The sequence below is a fragment of the Eptatretus burgeri genome, chromosome 1, assembly GCF_056783735.1.
Source record: "Eptatretus burgeri isolate ZD-2024b chromosome 1, Ebu_testis_v1, whole genome shotgun sequence".
Taxonomy (NCBI): domain Eukaryota; kingdom Metazoa; phylum Chordata; class Myxini; order Myxiniformes; family Myxinidae; genus Eptatretus; species Eptatretus burgeri.
The window spans coordinates 49,987,468-49,999,811 of record NC_140961.1 but is presented as its reverse complement, the minus strand read 5'-3'; the positions used below and the strand labels follow the sequence as shown (position 1 = coordinate 49,999,811).

Genomic DNA, 12,344 nt, shown 5'->3' with positions numbered 1-12,344 from the left:
AGAACACACAAATTTTTTCTTCAAGAAAACAATATTTAGGGTTCACCCCATTTTATTCCGAAATCAGGGGTACCACATATGATATGATAAAAATGTTTGTAACGTAACAATTTATGATTGTACTGTTGCCTTAGTTGGAGTCGGGATCATCTTATGGTGGTTTGATACCAGTCTAAGCAGGAATTGTCCTCATCCTTGGTTAATGTTTCATTATATTTTTGAATTAGGCTGATGCCCCGTTCCGCAGTGTCATTTACTACTTTGAGCTGAAAGGACCAAGTAAAGCCCGAAGGTCATTGTACAATGGATCATCTGTCCACTGACCAGGAGGTTTCTTCAAGAATGTTTGAGAGGTTGCTATTCCACCTTTTATCAAAACATCAAAGAAGGAACTGGTCCTTTTTGTCACAAGGTCCTTCAACTTGAGGTGTTCCCCTTTATCCTTGATCTGTAGCCGCCGAGGACAGTCAGGTAACTGTGGACGCTGTAGGTTCTGGACCATCTTTTCCTTTGTTAGGGTTAGGGTTAGTTTTCCTAACAGTGCAATTCAAAGAGTTCCCTGTGATCATGAGGCAAAACGTGTAACTATTTGGCAACCATATATACATATATAATGTATATATATATTATAGGGACATGCTTGGGGTGACCTCTAAATGTCCGCAAATCGAACTCAAATTCAACACATGTGGAAGTTAACCCTAGTGGACAAAAATAAGGTATGTGGAGAAATAATTTGACCAACATCATTTTTTACTGTAACAGTTTGGACCACTCTGGGGGGGGGGGGTGTTAAAGATCATTGTGTGTGGCAAGTGTAGCTAAATAAAACAGGACCAATTAAAGTTACATGCAAAATAGACATTTGGAAAGTACTGATTGACCCATGAAATGCAGAAGAAATCTTTAAATTTCCAATCTGATCAAATTTATGAATGAAATTAGAGTTTGCAACTAATTTATTGCCATCATCATTCGGATGGTGCATCTTGAATAAAAATGATTCCAGACCATCGTGGTTCAGCATGTTTACCGCCCATGCTCCTAGGATAGTGGATGCTCGAGAAAATGAGCACATCTGGGGTTATTCTGGGACGGCTACCTCTGGGACGGCTTCTATCTAGAAGCACACAAAGGACGTGCTTCTGGGGAGCACGAAAAAGCTTCCAGGAAGTGTTAAGATGGAGAAAGAACAGTTATAATGAATATCAAAACCAAAAAAAACTTATTTTCCTTTTCTTCATTTAGTAAATGTATTTGGGTCATCGTACAATTTTGGGCAAAATGCCAACATCGTCACAAACACATTTTTGGGCATATTTTGACAAATGACACATTCTTCAAGTATATTTAAACAATAACAATGACACATGTAAACTCGCACAGAGTGAACCTACTTACCCAATCGTGGGATCAAGAGCAATTCCCCGTGGATTTCCCAGGTACTGAGCAATCAGAGTTAGACGATTCTTTCCGTCGAGGTCACACAGGTCGATACGGTTAACCGCACTCTCTACAATGTACAATTTATCACTAATCCAATCAACAGCGATATTCTCAGGCATCTCCAGGGCATCAGAAAGCACTGTCTGCACGTCCATAGTCTCCAGCTGTAGCACGAAGACCTGGGTGCAAAAGAATGCAATGGTAATGAAACAATGATGAATGCGCAACCAATGATGAATATCAACATGGGTTGACTCAGAATGACCTGCCAATTCATCTTTGACGAATGCAGGTGTCACCACACCGTAAAGGCCCTGTCACACCTTGACGATTTAGCCAGCGTTTGTCGACGTATGAAAAATTTGTCTAAAACGCTGGCACACGTCAAATACGTTATGGGTAAGTTTTGTATACGTTAAGAGCACGCTGAAGCACGCTGGTATACGTCGTAGTACGCTGGCATACGTCATAGTACGCCGAGTACATCGACAACTTTTCAGCATGTTGAAAGTTTTTCGACGTATGCCAGCGTATGACTCACGTTCCGCATATGCTGGCATATGCTGACATATGTTGGCCATAAGTTGTAGGCACGTTACGCGATCGTTGACACACGTTAGTTGTAAGTTACTCATAAGTCGAAACACGTCGAGGTAATGTTTAGCATACCCGAAACTTATTTCTAACCTATGAGTAACGTCCTTTGAACCTATGTGTAACGTATTTGATTGACGTCTTCCGGACGACTACAGAACTTACTGAACGTGTTTCTAACTTACAGCTACCGTATAATGGTGTATTGGCAGCGTTTAGGGGAATTGGGATATAAAAATGGGGTTCACAAGAGGAACCCGTCAGTGTTCCAGACTCCATGTGTTGTTGTTTTTTTTCGGCATGACGGTGATGTTGACACTTCGATTTCTAGTGCGGTTATGATTTAAATCGTTGTGCGGCAGCCTATTAATTATATTATAACCGCACTAGAAATGGAAGTGTCAACATCACCGTCATGCCGAAGGAAAAAAAACAAACAAACAAAAAAAACAACAACTTGGCGTGTTTCGACTTATGAGTAACTTACCAGTAACATGTTGTCGACATGTGTCAACGATTGTGTAACGTGCCTACAACTTATGGCCAATGTATGCGGAACGCGAGTCATACACTGGCATACGTCGAAAAATTTTCAACATGCTGAAAATTTGTTGACGTACTCGGCGTACTATGACGTATGCCAGCGTACTACGACATATACCAGCGTGCTTCAGCGTGCTCTTAATGTATACAAAACGTACCCATAACGTATTCGACGTGTGCCAGCGTTTTAGACAAATGTTTCATACGTCGGCATACACTGGCTAAAACGGCAAGGTGTGACAGCGGCTTGAATCGTCGAGCAGCAGCCTTTTAATAGGCTATGCCACGTGATCGTCGGCGATACGCTGCCGCGCGCTGTGCATACGTTACACTATCGTTGGGCATACGTTGTGAACGCCGCCAACACGCGAAGCATTCGTTGGTATAAGTTATCGATAACTTATCGAAACGTTCTGTGTATGTTACTAATACGTTATGCATACGTCCAACTCGTTATGAATACGCCAAAAAAACTGAAAAAAACATCAATAGTTCAGCGTACGCCAACGTTTTACATACATTTTGATACCTTTCCATACGCTGGCTAAAACGTCAAGGTGTGACAGGGCGTTAAGGGTTGGTCAGTTTACCTCAATGACATAAAAGGCATCTGCTGACCAGTGGCTGATTACAAGCTCCAATTTTTGAAGGCAGCCTGATTATGTGACCAAGCAGGAGTTACTGAGAGTACAAAATGCTCCACATTTCACATTTGAGGAGCTGCACATTTAGGTATGTGCAGAACCAGGATGATAACAGACAAAAGTGTACTTTAACGTTAATTACAAGGATTTTGTGAGATGCTGCATAAATTCAACCCTGCATATGGGATTTTGAATCTCTGAAATTCCCACAGATTTGTGTTTACTTCATCATGTCTGCACACAGAGAGAGAGAGGAGATGGGAGGGGACGTGGGTGGAATTCTGCAGCCAAGGAAGAGCTATAAAGATATACCATCCTAGCTCCAACTGTGATAATTCACAGAAAATAATTTTTCTGTTTTTTTTAATTATTATTTTGGGTTCTTCCTTCCTATCTTCTCTCTTGTTCTAGTCCTCAGCCCATTCGTTGCCCTGACAGGATGGTGCAGAGGTAGCAAACGTACCCACGAGCCGTCTCGTCTGAGTTTGATTCCAGATGCGGCTATAAACAGTCGGAATGGTATTTCGCAGGCAAGTCGTTGCATCACAAAGTGCAGGGTCCCTCAGATGGATGTTAAGCCGGGATAAGTCTTATGATCATGTAAGCTGGTGGACATTGAAGATCTTATGGTGTCTTTTGAAGAAGATTACCGGGTAGGTGAATTTTCACTGGCAGCCTGAACAAATTACAAATTACTTCCATAACCAGCAGGGGGCACCGCATCAGCTGTACTCACGAGCAATGATGCAAACTCGCAGCCATATGCTGCCTGAGAGCGAAGTCTGTTCAGTACCGTTTATGTAAAGTTCGTTTAGTTGCTCAAATTTTTCTCCTCATGAAGTCATTTTATTCTTTTGACATGAAGCGTTCTGGAAGTCAACTTGTTTACGATTAGCTTTTATCGTAATGATTATTCCGTTGTTTCTTCCATTGTAATTGTTCGCCACTGTAATAGTTGCGCTTATTCAAAATTACAAAGCACACTTCCCACCAACATATTTTTATGAAAATGGGGATTATCATGTATCTTAGGATGTTCTGGTATGTTATTTTGCTGATTGGATTGCATAATTCGACAATATTATGCTTTACTGAGCAAGTGATTTTATATTAAAAGCACTTATATTTTGCCACTGTTGTTTTACACTTGTGATACTTGCAATTGTCATTATTACATCATAAAACCGTTGTGGATATTGTCAAAAGTGACAAGGATGTTGTATGCGGTGAACATCGAGTCCATGAAGGTCTATGCAAACCGGCGGGGTAGTTTGTTTCTGAAACGTTTGTTTTAAAATTTACAACTACTCACTCTGTAAACCATCATACCTTGTTCTGCACAGTGTCGGTCCAGTAAATTCGCTTTTTCTCGTAATGAAAGTCAACTCCTACGGCCACACCATGGCCTTCAGATGATACGAGGGTGTGCGTATCCTGGCCCTGCATGTCAGTCTTCATCAGGTCTTTTCCACTCGAAAAGATGAGAAATGGTGCTTCAACTGAAATAAACGAAAAAGATAAATCTTACTTGAAGGCTTAAGCCAGCCAGCATCAGCTTCCCAAGCCATCATCTTTGACAAAATATCATAATTATCATCTAAATTATGTTTATATAATTGTCATACACATCGACGAAATGAATGATAACTTTATTAGTCAAAATAACGTTTCGGGAGGTGATGAGAAAATAATAATAAAAGACACGGAGATTTTAATGGTTACCAGATGTATCAGCACGGCAATGGCGGCCATGCTCCAGGATGTAGCCGTCCGCACATCTACAGATATGGTTTCCTGGGCGGTCCTCACACAGTTGGTCACAAACTCCCCACATCTTGCAATCATCAAAATCTGAGTATGACAAATGACAGTCAAAAACACAAATTATTAGTTAGGTAAAGCAAATTAAGATAGACCACACCAAAGTACCAAGGACAGTATGTCTGTAGTCCACAATACTCCCTTCCAGCACAGAAAATAAAACAAACATCTCAAAGCTTCAAGTTTTTCTTTTGAGTTGTTTTTAAAGTAAATTAATTTCAAAGTACTTCAAATTCATAAACATTTTCTCGATAACTTCGAGAGGAAAACATTACTCCTCGATAGAGGTGGCATTTGCTCATCGTCTTTCAAAAACAAATTAACAACGTGTGTTGCACTCACCAACACATGAAACGTTGTTGTCACTAAGGATGTAGCCAAGGGGGCAATGACAAGAGCCACCAGAGGGTGATGCATGGCACTGGTACTCACAGCTCAGGATACTGCAGGATTCCATTCCTGGAATAACAAATGGTACTTCAGAACACTCAACCCATTTCGATACCGTGGAATTGGCTCAACATTGTTGACGAATCACCACCAAGCTGTCATGTTGCCAACAGCCCTGATCATTCCACAAAAAAGCCTGGTGTTGGCTTAGTGGTCAGGGTGGCTGGCTTGGGATCTTAGGGTCCTGAGTTTGAGCTCCGTTTTCCGCTGAATTAACAACAGCTGGGGATGAGTCAGCCTGTCATCCTTCCGAGGTCAGCGAAATGAGTACCAGTGAACTGGTAATAGGGGCACAGCATCAGTGGCACAGCTGCACCCCAACAAAAAGACAGCTACCTGGCAGCCAAGATGCCATACGTAAAAAGAAGAGGATCCCACAAAAGAGGAATTTGCAATTAAATGTCGACAGGAAGTACCATTTTTAAGGTAAATTTTCCAAACTTTCTGATGATCATCTCTGATTAGCCATAGGTATTTGAAACAGACTGATTGGCGATATCATCAGAGATATATTCTTCATGACTCGCAAAATCAAAGATTTTTCATTCATATTTGTCAGTCAATTTTGTTATTCTGTCTGTCTGTTTGTCTCTTTATTGCCAACAGGTCACAATTTTAAACCGATCTTTACGAAACTTCACCACATGGTAGAGTTTGTCATTAGGAAGAAGCCTGTTGTCTTTGAGGTTAAAAGGCCAACATCGGCCAAAGGTCAACAACCGAGGTGAGGTTTCTAAAAACCTCAATTTTCATCCGAATGACTTGAAATTTGAAGAGGATTTATGTTTCAGGTCACTGAATTCAGCAAGCCATTTGTTTTTGAGGTCAACATAGGCCAATAATAGGCCGAATTTCTGAAATTGTCAATTTTCATCCGATTCACTTGAAATTTGAAGAGGAGTTTTGTATTTGGTCATTGAATTCAACCACAAATTATTTTTGAAGTCAAATTTGTTTTATGGATTTTGCAAGTATCGTGCTCTGCATGACGTCTTCTTCTTGTTGGTTTGTTGATGAAAGATATTCTAGAACATGAAACTCACGTGTGAAGGGATATTTAACCTTTGTATAATTTTATTACTTTTAAGCTTTCATCTCAGAAATGAGAAAATCAAATGTGAATAGCTCATATAATTTGTTCAGCAATTTGCACCAAATCGTAAAGCAAGTTCAGCTAGTAAAGTTACCATTTTAGTCAATCGATACCGTGCATCTCTCTCCAATTAAATGAGAAAGTATACCCTCATGGATTTTATTGAAATCTCACGGTTGGTTTTGCAATGTGAAGGTATACGAGGGGCAGACGTACCACATGTGTGATTGTTGGAGCTGTTTTGCTCGTCAGTAGCATTCGGGCAGTCGGGTGTGTTATCGCACACCTTCCCTATTGGGATGCACACCTTACTACCTGGGCATAACCACTCCCCTGGGTAGCACATTCGATCATTGCTTTCTGGTGATGAAAACAGCAGAAAAAACACCAAACACTGATCATTAAACACAGTGAAAACAATGGGCACCATATCATTCAGTACCCAGAAACAGCTGGAAATTGGATTGAAAAGGCATTTGTGTAAATGTTTTTGCATAACTACAAATGAAGGTGGTAACAAACTGAGAGTTTGAAAAAGGAGTTTTAGCTCGTGTTCACTCAATACTTTACTCGCAGCAGCAAGCGATTGAGCCCAATCCAAACATATCCTTGGTGACAGTTGAGCTCCAATTGGTTATTAGTGTCTGGGTTTGAATCGTGATGGGGTCAAACCAAACTAAAAACTGCTGTTCTGGTGTCAGATCAGTGAATATGTAACATATTGAAGCATTTTGTCATAATGGAGACACAAAAAGTGTGGTCCTGTCCACATGAAGGTTTCAGCATAGTCACGAACCCAACCCCTATCCTCATTGCCCAACGATGCTTGTAAAATGAACTCCAACAGCACTTGCAAAGAGCAGGTCAAATACTTTATTCTGAAAAATCAACATGAATAGCAATACAAACCAAAATGAAGCATTTATCGAACCAACCAAGTGTAATGCCTTTGTAATTAAAGCATCTTAGGCCTCAGTGTGCACTAGTTTTGAAGTTTAAAAAGTTTACTTGGCTTCAAGGTCAGTTACACCTTTGCGCAAAAAATAAAAATCATGAAATTTTTTTAATCAAACAAACAAAAACTCACCACAACCAATCTCATCACTTTCATCCCCACAGTCATTGTCACCGTCACAGACCCAGTCTGGCCTGATGCAATATCCAGATGAGCAGGTGAATCTGTTTCCTGGGCATGTTCCATACTCTGTTTAGAGAAAAGGACCAAAAAACAAAAACCAGCAAGGAAACGTGATATGATCAGTGGTGAAAACAACATATGGTACATAAACAACAGCACCCGATGTGTGTGTATACATATATATATATATATATATATATATATATATATATATATATATATATATATATTTGTATAAATACATATATATATTTGTATAAATACATATATATTTGTATAAATACATATATATATATATATATATATATATATATATATATATATATATATATATATATAAAACACAATATAAAAACTAGAGTAATTCGACTGCGCACAGTCGACGGGTATGCCTTCGCTCTCCCGCACAAATACTTGAGTATTGACATATTTGACCCTTGACCTTCATCATATCTGGCCCAAAATCTAATCAGTTAATTGCCCCGTCTTACTTTACCTTTGTACCAAGTTTGATGAAATTCTGTCTAATATTTGAGTGAGGGCATAAACAGTAAAATTTAAGAGTTTGACCTTGACCTTTATCACATCTGGCTCAAAATCTAATCATTTAATTGCCCTGTCTTACTTTACCTTTTTACCAAGTTTGATGAAATTCTACAATTTGCTTCTTGAGTTATCGCGTAAACGAAAATCCGGACGGACGAACGGACGGATGGACAACCCGGAAACATAATGCCTCTGGCACCCTTGGTGTGGAGGCATAAAAAAAAAGTATGTATATTGTTGCGAATTCGCGCCCGCCGGCGTGCGATTGGCCACTTCACTCGAATCGCGGCACGTCGCCCACCGGACGGACAATTCAGTCGTGACCCTCTCGGAACAACGCCGGAAGCTAGTCACGGGTGGGTCTTTCGACCTCACCACAAGCGTGCCAATTGGCCACCCGCGTAGGATAGGGTTGTTCGCCAAGCTCGACCTACCCAAGTACCTACGCGGATGGTTAATCGGGCGATCGTACCTCGCCGCAGGTCGACTTCGGACACGAACCGCTTAAGCGGTTCGTTCCGTACTGCAGAGATAACCGAGCGGAGTTATCGTTGACCTCGACGGTTCAGATTAGTTACCGGGAACTTACACCCACTACCAATCTCTTACGCGATGCAGGATGGAGAGTCAACAAAAGGAAGGAGACAAAGCAAAGCGGGAACAATTGAACAAGCACATTTATTTCACACACGCAGACAGCACAGAAGGCACGTATTCAGTCACAGAAAGAAACAGTAAAAGAGAGATACTACCACTAAGACCGACACACGGCAACACTTACACAGTTTTACTTAACAGACGGCGCCACCACAAGCATTTACACAAAAAGCAAAGGAAAAAGAAAGCCACCCTCATAGGCGAGGAGGCAGACAGGTCCGTAGACCAAATGTAGTGGATCCTGGAGGATCGGCCAGGTCCACGAAACCGGGGAGGTCTTACCCGCGTCCTCGTGACGCGATGGCGGGCAAGCCGCAATGTTCGCGCCGCTGCGCCCCGACTCCGTGCCCTGGCGTGGTCGGCGAGTCCTCTCCGGCGTGCTCCGCGCGAGCGGTCTTGTTGGCACCACCTTTTGGGTGGGGGAGGAACGGGGGCCCCCTCGGCACTATCTCAGCGCGAATGGGGGGGGGAAAAAAAATCGCTGATGCTCAGGGAGAGGGGTATGGCTGGCTGGCCTGGATCCCGCGACAAGTCGAGTGACCCCCACACCACAACCTCGTCGCCGTCCGCCGTCTTCCCTGCAACTCCTCCGCAACTTCTCTCCAACTCTTCTCAAACTCCTCCCAGCTCAACTCACCCTCTCTCTCTTACTCTTCCCCGAGTCGCCTTGCGCTCGCATCTTTATAGGACTCAGGAGGAGCCGATATGCAAATATGCGGATCAAAACGCGATTAGAGGCGGGGCCACGCCACCCTCTGTTCAGCCATTGGTCGGGCAAAAAGGGGCATGAACCTCCCTTGATCTGCATATTTGCATAAACGGACTTCACATACACGCGCTTGGAGGCAGGGCCAAGCCGCCTCGCGCTCGCCCATTGGACGGAGGGGAAGTGGGCGTGAATCATTTTGGATCCAAATTTCTCCCCCGGAAAGGCCGCCATTCGCGCTCGCGGCTTGGTGCGTTTGGCACCAATCGCCGAACGGGCCCTAGACAGCCTGACGTTTAGTGTTCACAGGTGGTGCTGTTGTTGGTTGTGAAGGAGAAAGGCGAAGGTGGTGGAGGGTTTTCTGTGGTGGTTTGATGGTTATGGTGTCGTTTGGGAATGGCGGTGAAGCGATGTTTGCGGGATGGAGTTGTGAAGGTAAAGGTAGTGGCTGTTTGCGTTGTTGGCGGCTTAATGGTCGAAAATAACAATAGAGAAAGAAAAAATGGCAAACTCAAAGCGTCACAGCCCGGATGAATCACTTTAATTCCCTCTATACAATGGGTGTGGGCTAACTACACATGGACTTATCGAGATCTCACCTGAGGACTCTTTATGGTGTAATGCGAATTTCCACAACCGTAACAATATATACATACATTTCTATATTTTTTTTTATTATATATATATATATATATATATATATATATATATATATATATATATATATATATATATATATATATATACATACATACATATAATACACAATATAAATAAATATATACATATAATACACAAGCCTGGTGTGTTGGCGCAGTGGTTAGGGCGTAGCTTGGGATCCAAAAGGTTCTGAGTTCAAGCCCCGTTGGGCCACTGAATTAATACACCAGGAGGTTGACTCAGCCTGTCATCCTTCCGAGGTCGGCGAAATGAGTACCAGTGTACTGGGCCGGTGTATACCCCGGTTAAAATAGGTGTACCATATCCCTGTGTCGTAAGAGGTGACCAGGGTTGCGTCAGGAAGGGCATCCAGCGTAAAACATGTGCCAAATCACTATGCGGATCATACCGATGATCCGCTGTGGCGACCCCTCATGGGAGCACCCGAAAGAAGAAGAAGAAGAAGAAGAAGATATACATGTACTTACACACAATATATATATATATATATATATATATATATATATATATATATATATATATATATATATATATATATATATATTGTTACGGTTGTGGAAATTCGCAAACCACCATTCAGGGCCCGTAGGTGAGATATCTTGAAGTACATGTGTAGTTAGCCCCAAACCCGTTCTCTAGAGGGAGCTTATGTGATTCATTCGGGCTGTGACGCTTTGAGATATCCGTTTTTCTGTTCTATCTTTATTTTGAACCAACCACGTCTCAACCGCCATCACACGACAACCACCTGAACCACCACCCCAGCCATCGTCACCAACTACAACCACGTTCCAACCCTCAGACAACAACAACAACAACGCCAACAGCCATGACCTTTACCTTCACAACTCAATCCCGCAAACATCGCATCACCGTCATTCCCAAATGGCACCATAACCATCAAACCACCACCGAAAACCCTCCACAACCCTCACCTCTCTCCTTCTATGGCCATTCCCGCACCACCTGTGAACACTGAGCGTCGGGCTATCTTGGGCCCGTTCAGCGATACGCACCGAGCCCCGAGCGCAAATAGCGGCCTTTCCGAGGAAAATTCGGATCACAAACGCTGCACGCCCACTTCCCTCCGTCCAATTAGCAAGCGCGGAGCGGCTTGGCCCCGCCTCCAGGCACGTCTGTGTGAAATCGATATATGCAAATTCTAGGATCAGGGGAGGTTCACGCCCACTTTTCCTCCGTCCAATTGGCGAGCGTAGCTCCGCCCCCGAGGTCATCCTGATCCGGATATCTGCATATTGTTTTCTCCTGCTGGCCTATAAAACGGCGAGCGCAAGGCGAATCAGGGAGAGAGCGAGTCGAGTCATCGGTGTGGCAGAGAGTCGAGTTGGGTGGAGAGTCAGAAGTGATTGGTGTGGCAGGAAGAGTCGAGTCGGGTGGCGAAGTGATCGGTGTGTCATCGAGTTGGGTTCTGGAGTCGGCTGAGAAGAGTTGTGGGAAGAAGCCAAGGAGCTCGGGTCCGAGGCGAGAAGGACGGCGGTCGGCGACGAGGTCGCGGTGTGGGATCGCTCGTCGCGGTGTGAGATCGCTCGTTGCGGTGTGGGATCGCTCGTCGCGGGACCCAAGCCAGCCAGCCATTCTCCCTCCCCCAGGGCATCAACAATTCCCCCTTTCCCCCGCGCTGAGATAGTGCAACAAGGGGGCCCCGTTCACACCCCACTCCAAACGTCGTGCCAACGAAACCCGCCAAGGAGCACAGAGCCAAGGCACAGCCATGTGGCCACATTTGCAGCTCGTCCGCCAACGCGTCACGAGGACGCGGTAGGACCCCCCCCCCCCGGTCTCGCAGGCCTGGCCGCTCCTTCAGGTCACGCGCGCATATTGGCCTACAGGCCCGTCTGCCCCCTTGTCTATGAGGGTGGCTTATTTCCTTTGCTTTTGAGTAAATGTGTGTTGGCGCCGTCTGTAAAGTAGAACTGTATAAGTGTTGCTGTGTGTGTGCGTAGTCGGTAGTAACTCTGCATCGTCGTTGCTTTTGTTTTAATTGCTATATGTGCATTTTTGATT

The 12,344-nt window shown here is 43.6% G+C and overlaps 1 protein-coding gene across 3 annotated transcripts in view; it reads right to left on the bottom strand.

Annotated features, from left to right (window-relative positions):
• Positions 1-12,344, bottom strand: part of LRP2 (LDL receptor related protein 2) — a 350,948-nt gene that overhangs the window by 303,687 nt on the left and 34,917 nt on the right. For all 3 annotated transcript variants that reach the window (XM_085883670.1, XM_085883668.1, XM_085883669.1), the window contains exons 7-12: positions 7,679-7,795; positions 6,808-6,951; positions 5,391-5,507; positions 4,950-5,078; positions 4,557-4,726; positions 1,402-1,625 (exon numbers count right to left, since the gene is read on the bottom strand). In XM_085883670.1, the coding sequence (XP_085739796.1) occupies positions 1,402-1,625; positions 4,557-4,726; positions 4,950-5,078; positions 5,391-5,507; positions 6,808-6,951; positions 7,679-7,795 (901 nt within the window). The remainder of the gene's footprint in view (positions 1-1,401; positions 1,626-4,556; positions 4,727-4,949; positions 5,079-5,390; positions 5,508-6,807; positions 6,952-7,678; positions 7,796-12,344) is intronic.